The sequence below is a fragment of the Salmo salar genome, chromosome ssa07 (genome assembly GCF_905237065.1).
Source record: "Salmo salar chromosome ssa07, Ssal_v3.1, whole genome shotgun sequence".
Classification (NCBI taxonomy): domain Eukaryota; kingdom Metazoa; phylum Chordata; class Actinopteri; order Salmoniformes; family Salmonidae; genus Salmo; species Salmo salar.
The window spans coordinates 55,118,747-55,138,572 of NC_059448.1; the positions used below are offsets into that span (position 1 = coordinate 55,118,747).

Here is a 19,826-nt window from a genome sequence, read left to right on the forward strand (position 1 = left end):
GATATTTGGTCATGAGTCATGACATTACTTCTCAAGGTCGCGCCCTCTCCAAAGATAGATATTTGGTCATGAGTCATGACATTACTTCTCAAGGTCGCTCCCTCTCCAAAGATAGATATTTGGTCATGAGTCATGACATTACTTCTGAGGGTCGCTCCCTCTCCAAAGATAGATATTTGGGTCATGAGTCATGACATTACTTCTGAGGGTCGCGCCCTCTCCAAAGATTGAAGTCAAGGTCACTTACACAGTGACCATCAACAGCCTGGATGAGAGCAATGGTTCCATATTGAAGTCTTCCCTTCTATGTCTGCCAGGACCAAAATTGTGACCAGGGATATCTCTGGCATCGTCCATCCATAGATTTGTGGAGAAACTTTATCAGAGAATGAACCCATACATTTCCCTTGCATTAAAGAATATGACATCACAGTTTTTTTAACCCTTATTTTACCAGTTAAGCTGACTGAAAACACATTCTAATCTACAGCAACAACCTGGAGAATAGTTACAAGGGAGAGGAAGGGGGACGAATGAGCCAATTGGAAGCAGTTCAGTTGTGTGCAGAAAAACAAACTATTTTGGCAAGAGCTGGAGTTCAATTCAAAGTTTGTCTGGTACCATCTGATGGACATAAGCAGGTTATCTACAACAGTGGCCTCATCAGGATCCATCTTCCACCTCACTGTCCGAAGACACACACTTTCAGCTGACATCATGACAGAGCGAAAGGAGACAGAGAAAATAAGACATAACACCAGCCCCAAGGACCATTGGGGTATGTTGTAGAATGCTGGCTGGTGAGTTATATGTACAATATGAGTATTGTCTTCTCTGTTTGCAGTCTGTTGTAGCAAGTGGTTGATTTAGGTATAGGCGACATGGGCAGCCGCCCAAGGCGGCATCTTGTTGGGGGCGGCACGGGGCGGCGCAAAAATTTGGATTGGTGACATTTACACAATCGGTTTTCTATTGCTCATTTGAACGTTACGTCAATGATATCATGTCACCGTGTGGGACTGTGGGTCAATTAACCTTGTCGGAGTGGGCGCCCTGATTCAAGTTTGTGAGCTAGGCAGGCTACTGCCTGGGAAGGTCTCCCACTCAGAAGTACGAGATGGGGAGGGGGAGCGGGGGTTGGTTGACCTCAGGTCTCCCCACTGGAAGACAGAGGTAGGGGGACGGGGGTATGTCGACCTCAGGTCTCCCCACTGGAAGACAGAGGTAGGGGGGACGGGGGTATGTCGACCTCAGGTCTCCCCACTGGAAGACAGAGGTAGGGGGACGGGGGTATGTCGACCTCAGGTCTCCCCACTGGAAGACAGAGGTAGGGGGGACGGGGGTATGTTGACCTCAGGTCTCCCCACTGGAAGACAGAGGTAGGGGGACGGGGGTATGTTGACCTCAGGTCTCCCCACTGGAAGACAGAGGTAAGGGGACGGGGTTATGTTGACCTCAGGTCTCCCCACTGGAAGAAAGAGGTAGGGGGGCATGTTGACCTCAGGTCTCCCCACTGGACGACAGAGGTAGGGGGACGGGGGTATGTTGACCTCAGGTCTCCCCACTGGAAGACAGAGGTAGGGGGACGGGGTTATGTTGACCTCAGGTCTCCCCACTGGAAGACAGAGGTAGGGGGACGGGGGCATGTTGACCTCAGGTCTCCCCACTGGAAGACAGAGGTAGGGGGACGGGGGTATGTTGACCTCAGGTCTCCCCACTGGAAGACAGAGGTAGGGGGACGGGGTTATGTTGACCTCAGGTCTCCCCACTGGAAGACAGAGGTAGGGGGGCATGTTGACCTCAGGTCTCCCCACTGGAAGACAGAGGTAGGGGGACGGGGGTATGTTGACCTCAGGTCTCCCCACTGGAAGACAGAGGTAGGGGGACGGGGGCATGTTGACCTCAGGTCTCCCCACTGGAAGACAGAGGTAGGGGGACGGGGGTATGTTGACCTCAGGTCTCCCCACTGGAAGCCCAAGGTAAGGGGAGCAGTGGAATCTATTAAATAGTGCACCTCTAACTTTGTACAGTATTAATTCAATTAGTAAAATCAGTCACACTACGAAATGTTACCAAATAAACCACAATTCATTCATCATTCTGTGAATATATAGTTTCACAGACATATTGTTGTTCCCCTCAGAGAGCCATATAAGCTAGAACCACAACTGGTTGTGGCTGTAACTCTGGCAATAAGCACAGCCATCCAGGACAGGGAGGGTAAGGAAGTCATTGCCATCCATTCAGTTCAGTTACCCTGAGAAAGTGAACTGACAGATGAATTTTGTCTTCATATAATTTCATATTGTGGAATTTAAATGATCAACAGGCCAATGTTTAAAACGTAAATGCTTCTTTCAATAAATAAAATGTATTTCCCTCTTGGTTATTTTCAGCTCAATGTTGTCCGGAAATCCAAGAGGGAAGTCCAACACTTCTTCTAGGATTTTATGACTACTGTCAGTGATGTGCTTTTGCTTCATGAATTAATGGTGTCAATAAAGTGTTTTCGTTACTGATTAATATTTTCAACCTCCTCAACAATTTCATGTGGCCTAGGTATGAATAAATACATTTTCATTTGACTTTAAGCCTTTTTCTATTAACCAAGTCACAGTGACACAGTATTAGTAATTGGTAATTCATGCTTAATCCATCATTATGCAACATTTGCCAAAAATGTTGCATTAAATCCAAGTAATTTATGGACAATTATAAAAATAGGACGATCTATGAACTATGCAAAGCGCTCAATTACGCACCCTGGCTTGAAAATAAATTATTTTCAACATAGTATGTACCTCGCCCCGCCCATAATTTGGTCGTCACTAGTTATTACAGCTACAAAGTCATAAACCCCGCCCATTACTTAAATGTATCTTCTCAAAATATGATTTTAACCCTAACCACACTGCCAACGTTATGTCTAACCTTAGCCTTAAATTAAGACCAAAAAGCAAATGTTTGTTTTCATGAATATTTACGATGGCTGTGGTAACTAGTGGAAACCCAATAACTTTCCTGCGCGATGCACATCAATAACAGGCTCTCTGATTGGTCAGGGACACATGAACGATGCATTTGTAAATGGCTTTCCTTGGGAATAATGTAATGTTTTATTTGTTGTAATGTATTATCAGCACCTTAAAGCATTTTGTCGCAATTTTGAGTAACATTTTGTTGATCGTCTTGGATCTGGAAAACGATGTCGGCCGCAGAAGGCGATCGCAGTTCGGAACAACTGAATAAATTCGAGAAACTGACAGTGAGGCCTCCAGTCAGAGTAGCAGGTCAGTCAAAAACAACATACTACTGTAGCATATCCAGCTAGCTAACGTTAGCCATATTACTAGAGACCTGTCCGCTGGTAACGTTACTGTTATGAAACCAATTCAATGAATATTATTGACAAAGTCCGCTAATCTTGATTGCAGAGGTTAACTGGGTTTTTGTGCTATTGACATTGAAAGGCAAGATGTTTAATCAAATGTAACAATAGCGGCGACCTAGGTAGCTAACTAGTTAGCCTCTCTGAACCACTAACTAGCTAACGTTACCTAGGTAGGTAATTGGCTATCTATGTTTATTTTGGTTTGCTCAGAGAGCAATAAACCATGGAAACACCGTTTAAGAATAAAATATGAAAGTAAACAATCTCATATTAGCCTTATCTAGCAACGTTATTAGCTGGATTGCAAATGTTTTAGCTGACTAACGTTAATTCTATCTAACGTTATTTCACAGATGTCAGTTATTTGCGCTTCATTTTGTTGGCTGAACCAGAATCAGTCTTTACAGTAGACGTTCATTAATAAGGTCAGATTCTGGTTCAGTTGTTGGCTATACAAATGTTTGATGCATAACCTTCGCTAGACTGACATCATTCTGATTATGGAAAGATGGTTGGTGGTCGACTCATCTGCAGAAATGCTCAACTCCAGGGGATCCTCCATCCTTGCAAAAAAAATCTGCTTAGTTGAACCTGATTCATACATTTAACTTAAGCTATTGACCACGGTATTGATTGATTTACAGTATGCGAATGACCTCGACACTGACTCCAAACCAACAAGATGAGAAATGGATCATATTTCATTATACACATCATCACATTATTTTGGTCCTCAGGCATTAGGCCTGCTATTGTTGGCAATACACAGGAATATCATCTAATGCTGTTTAATAATCACATATATACTGATGCCAGATGGATTTGTGTTTGTTACATCAAGGACTGCATCCGGAGCCCCAGGTACTGTGGTCCATAGTCCCAACAGTTGTTAGCCAGCTGGCAGCAGCCCTTGTTCATAGTAACATAGAGCTCACCACCTTGTAGTCCTAAATACCGGAAATCAGTTACATCTGGTTCGTTCAGCAATTCCTATGGTGGGAAAGAATGAGGTTTTGGAATAAACTCTGAAAATAGTTAACACAGGCTTAGGAGATCTTATGTTGTTTTTCTTCTATGAGATATCAGTCAATTAACAGGACCTTTATGAATTATGAAGACTATGTGCTTGTTTTGATGAAATAAATGCTTAAAGTGACATTAGCTAATGAAAATTATCACATAACGTATAAGATCTCCTAAGCCTATGTTTACCACAGACCTTATTTTCTGTGTTTATCAATATAAATTCCCCATAGGCTTTGGCCAATGAGCCATGGCGTAGTTAGTGCCTACAAAAAGACGGCATTACTATTGCTCTCTGTAGGTATAGTTGTGTGTGGCCTACTATTTAGCTACTGTGCAATATCTAGGCAATGCCTTGCTTCTTCTAAAATTATGTTGAGTGTGTGCACGAAGGTCATGTGCTAATGAGAATGCATGCTGCAGAAAGAGGATAGGCTACATGCTGCGGAAAGAGGATAGGCTACATGCTGCGGAAAGAGGATAGGCTACATGCTGCGGAAAGAGGATAGGCTACATGCTGCGGAAAGAGGATAGGCTACATGCTGCGGAAAGAGGATAGGCTACATGCTGCGGAAAGAGGATAGGCTACATGCTGTGGAAAGAGGATAGGCTACATGCTGTGGAAAGAGGATAGGCTACATGCTGTGGAAAGAGGATAGGCTACATGCTGTGGAAAGAGGATAGGCTACATGCTGTGGAAAGAGGATAGGCTACATGCTGTGGAAAGAGGATAGGCTACATGCTGTGGAAAGAGGATAGGCTACATGCTGTGGAAAGAGGATAGGCTACATGCTGTGGAAAGAGGCTAGGCTACATGCTGTGGAAAGAGGCTAGGGGACATGAGTGCCTGGGCAATATAAAGCCAGGCTGTCAGACCAGCTCAAAAAGTTGAATGCATCGGGATGTTTAGGGCCTGGGAGAACAGAATGCATGGGGATGTTTAGGGCCTGGGAGAACAGAATGCATTAGGATATTTAGGGCCTGGGAGAACAGAATGCATGGGGATGTTTAGGGCCTGGGAGAACAGAATGCATGGGGATGTTTAGGGCCTGGGAGAACAGAATGCATGGGGATGTTTAGGGCCTGGGAGAACAGAATGCATGGGGATGTTTAGGGCCTGGGAGAACAGAATGCATGGGGATGTTTAGGGCCTGGGAGAACAGAATGCATGGGGATGTTTAGGGCCTGGGAGAACAGAATGCATGGGGATGTTTAGGGCCTGGGAGAACAGAATGCATGGGGATGTTTAGAGCCTGGGAGAACAGAATGCATGGGGATGTTTAGGGCCTGGGAGAACAGAATGCATGGGGATGTTTAGGGCCTGGGAGAACAGAATGCATGGGGATGTTTAGGGCCTGGGAGAACAGAATGTATGGGGGATGTTTAGGGCCTGGGAGAACAGAATGCATGAGGATGTTTAGGGCCTGGGAGAACAGAATGCATGGGGATGTTTAGGGCCTGGGAGAACAGAATGCATGGGGATGTTTAGGGCCTGGGAGAACAGAATGCATGGGGATGTTTAGGGCCTGGGAGAACAGAATGCATGGGGATGTTTAGGGCCTGGGAGAACAGAATGCATGGGGATGTTTAGGGCCTGGGAGAACAGAATGCATGGGGGATGTTTAGGGCCTGGGAGAACAGAATGCATGGGGATGTTTAGGGCCTGGGAGAACAGAATGCATGAGGATGTTTAGGGCCTGGGAGAACAGAATGCATGGGGATGTTTAGGGCCTGGGAGAACAGAATGCATGGGGATGTTTAGGGCCTGGGAGAACAGAATGCATTAGGATATTTAGGGCCTGGGAGAACAGAATGCATGGGGATGTTTAGGGCCTGGGAGAACAGAATGCATGGGGATGTTTAGGGCCTGGGAGAACAGAATGCATGGGGATGTTTAGGGCCTGGGAGAACAGAATGCATGGGGATGTTTAGGGCCTGGGAGAACAGAATGCATGAGGATGTTTAGGGCCTGGGAGAACAGAATGCATGGGGATGTTTAGGGCCTGGGAGAACAGAATGCATGGGGATGTTTAGGGCCTGGGAGAACAGAATGCATGGGGATGTTTAGGGCCTGGGAGAACAGAATGCATGGGGATGTTTAGGGCCTGGGAGAACAGAATGCATGGGGATGTTTAGGGCCTGGGAGAACAGAATGCATGGGGATGTTTAGGGCCTGGGAGAACAGAATGCATGGGGATGTTTAGGGCCTGGGAGAACAGAATGCATGAGGATGTTTAGGGCCTGGGAGAACAGAATGCATGGGGATGTTTAGGGCCTGGGAGAACAGAATGCATGGGGATGTTTAGGGCCTGGGAGAACAGAATGCATTAGGATATTTAGGGCCTGGGAGAACAGAATGCATGGGGATGTTTAGGGCCTGGGAGAACAGAATGCATGGGGATGTTTAGGGCCTGGGAGAACAGAATGCATGGGGATGTTTAGGGCCTGGGAGAACAGAATGCATGGGGATGTTTAGGGCCTGGGAGAACAGAATGCATGGGGATGTTTAGGGCCTGGGAGAACAGAATGCATGGGGATGTTTAGGGCCTGGGAGAACAGAATGCATGGGGATGTTTAGGGCCTGGGAGAACAGAATGCATGGGGATGTTTAGGGCCTGGGAGAACAGAATGCATGGGGATGTTTAGGGCCTGGGAGAACAGAATGCATGGGGATGTTTAGGGCCTGGGAGAACAGAATGCATGGGGATGTTTAGGGCCTGGGAGAACAGAATGCATGGGGATGTTTAGGGCCTGGGAGAACAGAATGCATGGGGATGTTTAGGGCCTGGGAGAACAGAATGCATGGGGATGTTTAGGGCCTGGGAGAACAGAATGCATGGGGATGTTTAGGGCCTGGGAGAACAGAATGCATGGGGATGTTTAGGGCCTGGGAGAACAGAATGCATGGGGATGTTTAGGGCCTGGGAGAACAGAATGCATGGGGATGTTTAGAGCCTGGGAGAACAGAATGCATGGGGATGTTTAGGGCCTGGGAGAACAGAATGCATGGGGATGTTTAGGGCCTGGGAGAACAGAATGCATGGGGGGATGTTTAGGGCCTGGGAGAACAGAATGCATGAGGATGTTTAGGGCCTGGGAGAACAGAATGCATGGGGATGTTTAGGGCCTGGGAGAACAGAATGCATGGGGATGTTTAGGGCCTGGGAGAACAGAATGCACGGGGATGTTTAGGGCCTGGGAGAACAGAATGCACGGGGATGTTTAGGGCCTGGGAGAACAGAATGCACGGGGATGTTTAGGGCCTGGGAGAACAGAATGCACGGGGATGTTTAGGGCCTGGGAGAACAGAATGCACGGGGATGTTTAGGGCCTGGGAGAACAGAATGCACGGGGATGTTTAGGGCCTGGGAGAACAGAATGCACGGGGATGTTTAGGGCCTGGGAGAACAGAATGCACGGGGATGTTTAGGGCCTGGGAGAACAGAATGCACGGGGATGTTTAGGGCCTGGGAGAACAGAATGCACGGGGATGTTTAGGGCCTGGGAGAACAGAATGCACGGGGATGTTTAGGGCCTGGGAGAACAGAATGCATGGGGGTGTTTAGGGCCTGGGAGAACAGAATGCATGGGGATGTTTAGGGCCTGGGAGAACAGAATGCATGGGGATGTTTAGGGCCTGGGAGAACAGAATGCATGGGGATGTTTAGGGCCTGGGAGAACAGAATGCATGGGGATGTTTAGGGCCTGGGAGAACAGAATGCATGGGGATGTTTAGGGCCTGGGAGAACAGAATGCATGGGGATGTTTAGGGCCTGGGAGAACAGAATGCATGGGGATGTTTAGGGCCTGGGATAACAACAGTGTGACAGGAACTGGGCTAATGGACAGTGACAGTGGGATTTGGTAGCAGAGCTTGGGTGTGAGCCAGCCTCTTGAGCTTGGCACTGTCTGTTTGCTGATGGACAAAACACAAAACACATGCCTGGTCCGTTATACTGCATTATACAACGGCATCACCATCCCCACTCGGTTCGTGCTATGTGAAAGTGGCATTGAAGGGTGGAATTTTCTCAAACCTAGAATAGATGTGTTGGTTTAAATGCGGAATACACATTTCGGTTGAATGCATTCAGTTGTGTAACTGTCTAGGTATCCCCTTTCCCTTGACCTAAGGTAGCCTAGGTCCTGTACTTCATTAAAGTATAGCATTTTTGGCTTCTAGTGGATTTGATTATGCCTGCCCTACATTGAGACTGAAGATGAAGAATGACCTCTGCTCAACCCATTTCTTATCTCGTCTTTTAGCTTGTTGAGTGTCGTTTTGGTGTGGTAAAGCTTTATCTCAGTCTCAAGCCTGGCGCTGAGAGTATCAGTGTTTCACATATGGTGTGAATGGACGGGTACCTGACAAAATAATAAACCAAACACTTGAGTCAATGAGGGATATAAAGTATATTGAAAGCAGGTGATTCCACACAGGTGGGGTTCCAGAGTTAATTAAGGAATTAACATCCCATCATGCATAGGGTCATGTATAGAAATTCCCATTATTTTGGCTACCATGCGTGGCTAGAAGAAGAGATCTCAGTAACTTTGAAGGAGGGGTCTCAAAGGAGCATAGGGGGTTTAAAGGGTGGTGTGTGTGTCTGTCAGATCTCAACCCAATTGAACACTTATGGGAGATTCTGGAGCGGTGCTTAAGATGGCATTTTCCACCACCATCAACAAAACACAAAATTAGGGAATTTCTTGTGGAAGAATGGTGTCGCATCCCTCCAATAGAGTTCCAGACACTTGTAGGATCTATGCTAAAGCTCATTGAAGCTGTTGTGGTGGCCCAACACCCTGTTATAAAGAAACCAGTAACATTCTAGGTCTCTGGAATGAGCGTTTCTTTCTCTTGTACACAGTATGCTGCAGAAATGGGTTATTCTGTTTAGCACGGACTCTCGCTATGCTGTTGGACATGGGAAACATGTTTTTGGATAGCTTGCCCTCTGTAGTTCACACTGCAACCCACGGTTTCTGAAAAATGACTACCCTGTAAACAATGTCCTGGGTTCTGTAAGCCTATCCTAGGATCTGCATCTAATCACAACATCATCATGGTGCTATGTTAGAAGAGGCCATTTTGACCCCCTTCTCGCTCTGCTGCTGATGTTTAAGAAACCAGTGGTTGATGTGTGTTACTGACCGCCTGACGACTCTGATTGTGGTGACAGGCCCTAAGAAAATGAGTAGGGCCTCTAGGTTGGGTGTGAGTGTGTCTGGGCGAGTTTGTTTTGCATGGCCCGGTGCCCCGGATGGGCAGACCAGACCATTGGTCCTTCCATTTTAGACCATTTCATTGATCATTAAGTAAACTCTCCACCCACCCGGGTCACCGGGCCATGAAAAACAAACTCGCCTTATGTTAGTGTCTTTTGTCACCTTGCAGCACCCACCCATTTTGTTGATTCTCTCTGACTGTCAGCTCAGTCTGTAGAACATGGCGCTTGCAACGCCAGGGTTGTGGGTTCGATTCCCACAGGGGACCAGTTCTTACAAATATAGGAAAATGTATCCACTCACTACTGTAAATGTCTCTGGATAAGAGCGTCTGGTAAATGATTAGAATGTAAGAATCAGCGTGTTCTCTACGTGCCAGCTGCCAGTCTAATAGCTGACTACTCATCCTAATCCTTATGTGGCTGGCTACTTAATTGATGCATCCAAATGAGAATGTAACTTTTTTCATTATGTTGGCTACTTTAGATTTTTGGGAACACACTGGTATCAGCTGCAGTGTTGCAGGTTATGGACCAAATGCCCAGCCTAGGAATTAGGCTATTGGTGGTGAGCTCTGTGTTTTTACTGCAGAGAGGAAAGTCATGCAGCTGAAAGGTGAAGGTGGCAGGGCTCTTGTGATCTCTCTTGGTGGACAGTCACTGTGGAAAAGAGCACCCCATCGGTGGGACCTTTTGAAAGTTGTGTTCCTAAGTCTGAACCGTTTTGTTTTCAGTTAATCTACACACACACACTTTGTTTTTCTATCCCTGTTGGGACCAAACATTTATTCCCATCAAAAATACTATTTTCCTAACCCTTAAGCTAAGCCTAAAATAGCCTTTGCCTTATTGGGGACTTGGGAAATGTCCCCACAAGGGAACATTTTCCTTGTTTTTCTATCGTTGTGGGGACTTGCGCTACCACAAGGATAGTAATACACACACTCCATTATATCTCAGTCTGCTTTGCTGTGTGTACCACCCTCACCCTGTGATTTAAAACAGTACCATGATGCCAGCAAGACGCACCAACTTGCTTTATTAGTTTGACCAGGTATATGATACTGTAGTTGCTGTGCTTCTTCATCACAAATGTTCCACACAACTTCACCAGCTTAGTGCTTACACAATAGAAACCTCCGGAATCCCAGATTGCAGCATGGAAGGACTTTGCTCAGACAGCATAGGCTAGTCCTCAACTTGTGGGTTTTCAAAATTCCAGATATCCTGCTTCTTCCATTCTGATTCCGGTAGTCTTCCAACTAATATTTTTTGGTAAGTTTACCGGAATCTTGCAGCTCTATCAACTAGTCAACCGGTCCTGTTTACATCTTCTAGTTAGAAGAGTTAATTTTTTTTGATCCACTTTTATTATCATGGCAGCATGATGTGGACCCATGAAGATGTTAACCCAGGACTGATGAAGGATGGCCAACTAGGTTATGTGTGATTCCTGTAGTTGTAGCCCGCTGTAGCTTAACATCTCTCTCCGCCTTGTCCCTTACTGTCATCCTCCTCCTAATACCTCTACCACTCTGTACCACCCCACAGGTCTCCATATGCCCCCAGCTCGGAGCGGGCATCGCTGCGTGGCAGACAACACCAACCTGTACGTGTTCGGGGGGTACAACCCGGACTATGATGAGTCGGGCGGCCAGGAGAACGAGGACTACCCGCTGTTCAGGGAGCTGTGGAGGTACCACTTTTCCACGGGCACCTGGCAGCAGATCCGTACAGAGGGCTACATGCCCACCGAGCTGGCCTCCATGTCAGGTAAGGGAACCAGTAGGATTGTTTTTTTTCAGGTATGGAATTTAAAGGGACACTACAGTGAAAATGATCTTTTAGCCTATGGTGTCCCTTGATGTATTATCTTCAGGTACCGAAGGGTATTATGTTCAGGGGTACTGAAGGGTATTATGTTCAGGGGTACTGAAGGGTATTATGTTCAGGGGTACTGAAGGGTATTATGTTCAGGGGTACTGAAGGGTATTATCTTCAGGGGTACTGAAGGGTATTATCTTCAGGGGTACTGAAGGGTATTATCTTCAGGGGTACTGAAGGGTATTATGTTCAGGGGTACTGAAGGGTATTATGTTCAGGGGTACTGAAGGGTATTATGTTCATGGGTACTGAAGGGTATTATGTTCATGGGTACTGAAGGGTATTATGTTCAGGGGTACCGAAGGGTATTATGTTCAGGAGTACTGAAGGAATTATGTTCAGGGGTACTGAAGGGTATTATGTTTAGGGGTACTGAAGGGTATTATCTTCAGGGGTACTGAAGGGTATTATGTTCAGGAGTACTGAAGGGTATTATGTTCAGGAGTACTGAAGGGTATTATGTTCAGGAGTACTGAAGGGTATTATGTTCAGGAGTACTGAAGGAATTATGTTCAGGAGTACTGAAGGGTATTATGTTCAGGGGTACTGAAGGGTATTATGTTCAGGGGTACTGAAGGGTATTATGTTCAGGGGTACTGAAGGGTATTATGTTCAGGGGTACTGAAGGAATTATGTTCAGGGGTACTGAAGGGTATTATGTTTAGGAGTACTGAAGGGTATTATGTTCAGGGGTACTGAAGGGTATTATGTTTAGGAGTCCCCTGCGGCTCAGTTGGTGTTGTGTAGTGGCTTTGCTGGCATGCATCTAAAAACTTTTATTTATTTATTTGCACCACCAAGATTTACATGCTAAAATCACCACTGATCTTCAGTATAAATGTAGCTCATTGAGCAGACAAAGCACAGATTTGACAGTCATTCAGTACAACTGAAATACCAGGGCCCATCTACTGTAGTAATTTACCCTGGACATTTAGGAATGGAAAACTCAGGTTGCAGTAGTTACTTATTTACTTTTTCATTTCCAATGCATGTAATCCATCAATAACAACTTAAAACAGTATGGTCACTTCTTATCAAGAGGGTAAAATAAAATATCATAGAATTCTCCACATCTAAACTGTTTAATTAAATCAAGCCAATTGTGATTGTATGAAAGAATGCTTGAATGAACAAGCACTGCCATATAGATGCTGGTGGGGGTCAAACTGATTTAGAACCCAGTCACTTGTGACGAGTTTTGGTTAGTAAAATATTATTTAGCTAACTCATTGATGTATTAAATCACGAAAGAGCATTTCTACACCTCATTAACATCAAATGGACTGTTTGATAAATAATTGGTTTGTGGATGATTTTTCGGTTTTACCTCGTCATACAAGAATCTCTAAAACTGGAAACACTTATCTCCCTCACTAGCTTTAAGCACCAGCTGTCAGAGCAGCTCACAGATCACTGCACCTGTACATAGCCCATCTATAATTTAGCCCAAACAACTACCTCTTCCCCCTACTGTATTTATTTATTTTATTTATTTTGCTCCTTTGCACCCCATTATTTATTTCTACTTTGCACTTTCCTCTACTACAAATCTACCATTCCAGTGTTTTACTTGCTATATTGTATTTACTTTGCCACCATGGCCTTTTTTGCCTTTACCTCCCTTATCTCACCTCATTTGCTCACATTGTATATAGACTTATTTTTCTACTGTATTATTGACTGTATGTTTGTTTTACTCCATGTGTAACTCTGTGTTGTTGTATGTTGTCGAACTGCTTTGCTTTATCTTGGCCAGGTCGCAATTGTAAATGAGAACTTGTTCTCAACTTGCCTACCTGGTTAAATAAAGGTGAAATAAAATAAATAAATAAAAATTCCCATGATATTATGACCTCAGAAGACAATGGATTATCAAGTTCAGTGATTTGGTGAAAAGCCTCCACATGGACAATCCCACCTGCTGTCAGACCGCTAGGCATAGTGTCCAGTAGGCATGACAATGGGAGGGACTTCAAATCAAATTTTATTGGTTGAAAACACATATTTAGCTAATGTTATTTTGGGTGTAGCAAAATGCTTGTAAAATAAGTCCAATAAGAAACACTTTGTTTTCCGTTGCAAAATGTCTTAAGGTTTTGCTACTGTGTGCCCTAATGAACACGACCCAGCTTAAACCCTCAGTATTGTGTCCCTCAGCTGTTTTACATGGAAACAATCTGTTGGTGTTCGGTGGCACTGGGATTCCCTTTGGGGAAAACAACGGAAATGACGTCCACGTCTGCAACGTCAAGTACAAGCGGTGGTCGCTGCTCAACTGCCGAGGGAAGAAGCCCAACCGAATCTACGGACAGGTAGGCCAATCAATCTGGCATTACTGGCTCATCTCTGATTATCTTCTCTACTGGTTCTGTCTGCCACTGCCTCCTTGGCTTGCTCTGGACTCTTGAGGTTTAGGCCTACACTCCGTTTCCTGTTAAAGGGCACTGCCGCCACTTTTCAACCTCATTCATTATCTCCAGTACCATATCAGTGTATACATACAGTGCCTTCGGAAAGTATTCAGACACCTTGACTTTTTCCACATTTTGTTAGGTTACAGCCTTATTCTAAAATTGATGAAAAAAATATTTTACCCTCATCAATCTACACACAATACCCAATAATGACAAAGAAAAAAAATAAATAAAAGTTTGCTAAAAAAATAAATTAAATATCACATTTACGTAAGTATTCAGACCCTTTACTCAGTACTTTGTTGAAGCACCTTTGGTAGCGATTATAGCCTCGAGTCTTCTTGGTTATGACGCTACAAGCTTGGCAAACCTGTATTTGGGGAGTTTCTGCCATTCTTCTCTGCAGATCCTCTCAAACTCGGTCAGGTTAGATGGGGAGTGTCGCTGCACAGCTATTTTCAGGTCTCCAGAGATGTTCGATCGGGTTCAAGTCCGAGCTCTGGCTGGGCCACTCAAGGACATTCAGAGACTTGTCCTGAAGCCACTCCTGCATTGTGTTGGCTGTGTGCTTAGGGTTGTTGTCCTGTTGGAAGGTGAATCTTTGCCCCAGTCTGAGGTCCTGAGCGCTCTGGTGCAGGTTTTCATCAAGGATCTCTCTCTACTTTGCTCCGTTCATCTTTGCCTCCATCCTGACTAGTCCCTGCCGCTGAAAAACATCTTCACAGTATGATTCTGCCACCACCATGCTTCACCGTAGGGATGGTGCCAGGTTTCCTCTAGACGTGACGCTTGGCATTCAGGCCAAACAGTTCAATCTTGGTTTCATCAGACCAGGGAATCTTGTTTCTCATGGTCTGAGAGTCTTTGGGTGCCTTTTGGCAAACTCCAAGCGGCTGTCATGTGCCTTTTTACTCAGGAGTGGCTTCCGTCTGGCCACTTTACCATAAAGGCCTAATTGGTGGAGTGCTGCAGAGATGGTTGGCCTTCTGGAAGTTTCTCCCATCTCCTCAGAGGAACTCTAGAGCTCTGTCAGAGTGACCAAGACCCTTCTCCCCCAATTGCTCAGTTTGGCTGGGTGGTTCCAAACTTCTTCCATTAAAGAATGATGGAGGCCACTGTGTTCTTGGGGACCTTGAATGCTGGAGAAATGTTTTGGTACCCTTTCCCAGATCTGTGCTTTAACACAATCCTGTCTCGGAGCTCTACGGACAATTCCTTCGACCTCATGGCTTGATATTTGCTCTGACATGCACGGTCAACTGTGGGGCCTTATATAGACAGGTGTGTGCCTTTCCAAATCATGTCCAATCAATTGAATTGACCCCAGGTGGACTCCAATCAAGTTGTAGAAACATCTCAAGGATGATCAATGGAAACAGGATGCACCTGAGCTCAATTTGGAGTCTAATACAAAGGGTCTGAATACTTATGTAAATAAGGTATTTCTGTTTTTAATAAATTAGCAAAAATGTCTAAAAACCTGTTTTCACTTTGTCATTATGGGGTATTGTGTGTAGATTGCTGAGGAAATTGTTTTATTTAATACATTTTATAATAAGGCTGTAACATAACAAAATGTGGAAAAGTTCAAGTTTTTGTGATCTGTAGTTAAAAACACAAGAACAGTCCTGGGAAAAAATGCTTCTCTGTGACATCACAGGGTAGGATTAAAAGTGAAAAAAGGGATTTTCAAAGCCTGCAACCGTTTCTAGCCAGAGGGGGGGTATTTTCTTGCTGCCCACGTCACCGTGAATCTCATAGTGTTTGAAAATCACCGTTTTTCAAAATGTTTTAACTTTTGATGATGTCATTGGATAGAATTTTTTTACGTCATATTTAGTTATACAAAATTTAGAAATGCACTGTTTTCACTTGTAGACACTGGTATTGAGTTGGAGGTAATGAACATTAGATTAGAAAGCTCTTAAGCGCTTTGACATGCATTTGTAAAATTTGAATAAAATCTGATTGACTTAACTAGAATTCATGGTAGACAAATGTCCAAAGGGATAGGTAGAGGCATTAAAGGATCTCAGGGGAGCATATTATATAGCAAAAGTAGATATAGGCAATCCTTGCAAATAAAAATATTTATTGTTGTTGATTTCCATTGAAGTTTGATTTGGTAGCCATTTTGTTTCTCTCTCCCCCAAGGCGATGGCCATCATTAACAGCTTCCTGTATGTGTTTGGGGGAACGACGGGCTACATCTACAGCACAGACCTGCACAGACTGGACCTGAACACCAGAGAGTGGATCCACCTCAAACCCAACAACCCACCAGACGACCTGCCTGAGGAACGGTGAGCATCACGCCTTAATCGGTCCCACCTGATCATGTCATTGTCCCTCCCTGTTTCAATCCAATTTCTTCTGTTTGGTGTCTAGTGAATACACCCCAGTCACTGGGTAGCATGAGTGATGACCTGACTTATTCCTTTCAGCTCCTAGAGGAGCAGAGGGCCTCATAAGTAATGAGTCATGTCTGTTTGTGTCACAGGTACAGACATGAAATAGCACACGACCGTCAGAGGATATACATCCTGGGAGGAGGGACCTCCTGGACCTCCTATCCTCTGGACAAGGTAGTACACCAACCTGTCAACATAAACCTGTGGTAGTTTGTGGCCCTGTTCCAATCACTTTCACCTATCCATCCAATTCAGATCTGATAACTTCAAGGAAAGTCAGAAGAATGATCGTAAACCTGTGATGGTAGTGAGTCTGACTAGGCAAACAGACAGCTAATCTGGGTAATTTGGTCACTTGGTGGTTTTCAGGCTATTTTTAGTGCTGTAAAGCCATAAAGATCGAGGAAGCGGCAACTTCTGTCACTGAGTGTGGCCGGGTTATGAGGCCGGGTTATGTGGCCGGGTTATGTTTGTGTGTGTTTGAGGTGAACTAATTTCCTTTTTTTCCCCTACCAGATACATGCGTACAACCTGGAGACAAATTCCTGGGAGGAGATCTCAACCAAGCCTCATGATAAAATAGGTTTGTGTATGATGTTTTCATAGAAAACCAATGCGCTGTCTATGGGTCTTTTTATTCACATATTACTACTCATCCAATTGCTTTGGGTTTTGACAGGGTACCCTGCTCCCAGGAGATGTCACAGCTGTGTGCAGATACGGAACGGTGAGATTCTTATCATTTATTCATTCTATAGCAGAAGTATTACAATGTTTGTACAGGAGGTGTAGTGGTATCATTGCCCACTCCAGACCACTTATCCCTCTAACGGTGGTGGTTTTATCACAGCCACTTTCACAAGTCTTCATTAGTCTGCTTCTGTCTGTCTCCGCATCTCATTCAATGAAGTCCCAAAGAGGGTTTGACATTTTGTTGTTGTCATCCCATCAATATATTGTAACTGGTCTCAGTCTAACCCATGATGTTGTGTGTCAGATGTGTTTCTATGTGGAGGTTACAACGGTGAAGTCATAGTGGCTGATCTGTGGAAGATCAACCTGCAGACGTTCCAGTGGACCAAGCTCCCAGCGGTGATGCCTGAGCCAGCCTATTTCCACTGTGCTGCCGTGACCCCGGTCAGTAGGGCACTACACTAGAGGAAACCTCAGCTGTTTATTATGTAGTAGTTGATGTAGAACTGTTAGTGTCCCATTCACAGTTTATCCGCATTTCGCTGGTTCCAAGATCTAGCATAGTAGACTTAAAAGGAAACGCCACTCAAAAACGACCAATGTTGATACAGTCCCAAAATGTTTTGCATGTTAGCAGTCAAACTTCAAAGATATTGGACTTTCAAGAAGCAAAGTGTTACATGATGATGTTCCTTTAAGGTGCTGTCTCCTTCCCCCTCTCTACTACCTCATTTCAGAACTCATTTGTAAGTCTCTTCATCTCTCTGGCCTAAGCCCATTTCTGTTTCCAATCCAACTAGCTTTATTGGCACGATTAGTCAGTATATTCTTACTGTCAAAACAAGAACACAGGATCATCCTAAATCAATAACCACAATTCAATATCCCGCTCATATTTCACTCTCTCTCTCTGTGCGACTGACTGTTGCATGGCGATAAAGGTTTCTGATTGTGATCTTCTCTCCGGTCAGGCTGGCTGCATGTACATCCACGGTGGTGTGGTGAACATCCACGAGAACAAGCGGACTGGCTCCCTGTTTAAGATCTGGCTGGTGGTGCCCAGCCTGCTGGAGCTGTGCTGGGAGCGTCTGCTCAAGGCCCACCCCCAGCTGGCTCAGTTGCCCACCATGCAGCTTCTCCACCTGGGCCTCACACAGGAACTCATCGAGCGCTTGAAATAAAGGAGGAAGGATGGATGGAATGATAGATGGACGGATGGGAGATGTCGGACGGAGAACAGGATGGTCGCCTTGAAGGAGTTGATGGTCCCTCTGTCTACGTAGCCCCGCCTTAAAACCAAAAACAATGGGATGCCTTTTTTCTTTTTGCATTTGGACATCTGATGATTTTAAAAGGAATCCCCATCTCGCCCCATTCCCCCATCTCGCCCCATTCCCCCATCTCGCCCCCGCCCCATTCCCCCATCTCGCCCCATTCCCCCATCTCGCCCCATTCCCCCATCTCGCCCCATTCCCCCATCTCGCCCCATTCCCCCATCTCGCCCGCCCCATTCCCCCATCTCGCCCCATTCCCCCATCTCGCCCCGCCCCATTCCCCCATCTCGCCCCATTCCCCCATCTCGCCCCATTCCCCCATCTCGCCCCGCCCCATTCCCCCATCTCGCCCCGCCCCATTCCCCCATCTCGCCCCATTCCCCCATCTCGCCCCGCCCCATTCCCCCATCTCGCCCCATTCCCCCATCTCGCTTCCGCCCCATTCCCCCATCTCGCCCCCATTCCCCCATCTCGCCCCGCCCCATTCCCCCATCTCGCCCCATTCCCCCATCTCGCCCCCGCCCCATTCCCCCATCTCGCCCCATTCCCCCATCTCGCCCCGCCCCATTCCCCCATCTCGCCCCATTCCCCCATCTCGCTCCCGCCCCATTCCCCCCATCTCGCCCCATTCCCCCATCTCGCCCCATTCCCCCATCTCGCCCCGCCCCATTCCCCCATCTCGCCCCCATTCCCCCGTCTTGCCTTTGTGTTAAGCAAGGTCGCCGCCCCCCTCACCACACACACGCCTCTAGCCTCTCAATCTGCCTGCTTACAGACCCAGAAATAATTTTCTCCACAGCTTTCAGATTCACGACGACCCTCATTACTTTCTCATTTTATATAGGCCTTCATGACTTTAATAAGAATGGCATTTCTCTCACGTTATTTTCTCTCTACGTGCAATTAGGAAAGTTAGACTCGGACCCAGATGAAAAGTTACACCAGACAGTTGACATGTTTTTGTGTTACAAGGGGAAGGTAGTATTGGTGCTAGACTTAGACGCAGGTTGTCGTCAGCACTTTTCCCTATTCAAGGCTTATTATTAAGAGATAGTGTCTGATTTTAATAGTTATGTGTGAAGAGCAGACTGATGCTACTGTAGTTAGGTCTCTAATAGACCACTTCCCTTTCACCTAATATCACACCACACTCCTAATACCCATTTAACATGCATTCAGGTATCTCGGATATACACACAGGTATTTGAAACAATTATCTCTGGTAATTATCTGTATCAGTATCCCAAATTGCACCCTATTCTCTATATAGTGCACTACTTTTGACCAAGGGACTTAGCCCTTATATCCACCATAGTAGAAACATAGTATCAATGGAAGATGGGTAAGAGTCAAAACACCTGGTCTCCATTCATTCTGAACTGTATCAGTCACTTTAGTTCTTCAGTATGCTTGTGGTAGTCCATTTGTAAACTAAATCATCCCATCACTGTGAACATGGTGCTCCTTAAATGACTTTAAAATGTTTTTATTTAAATAAAATATTC

The 19,826-nt window shown here is 45.6% G+C and overlaps 1 protein-coding gene across 1 annotated transcript; it reads left to right on the plus strand.

Moving 5' to 3' along the window:
- Positions 1-2,931: 2,931 nt before the first annotated feature.
- Positions 2,932-18,477, plus strand: LOC106609781 (kelch domain-containing protein 10-like). The gene is made up of 9 exons (XM_045722292.1): positions 2,932-3,290; positions 11,194-11,415; positions 13,687-13,841; positions 16,098-16,246; positions 16,444-16,528; positions 16,871-16,937; positions 17,034-17,081; positions 17,352-17,491; positions 18,019-18,477. The coding sequence occupies exons 1-9, from the start codon at positions 3,206-3,208 to the stop codon at positions 18,226-18,228; spliced, it is 1,161 nt and encodes a 386-aa protein (XP_045578248.1). The 5' UTR covers positions 2,932-3,205; the 3' UTR covers positions 18,229-18,477.
- The last annotated feature ends 1,349 nt before the right edge of the window (positions 18,478-19,826 follow it).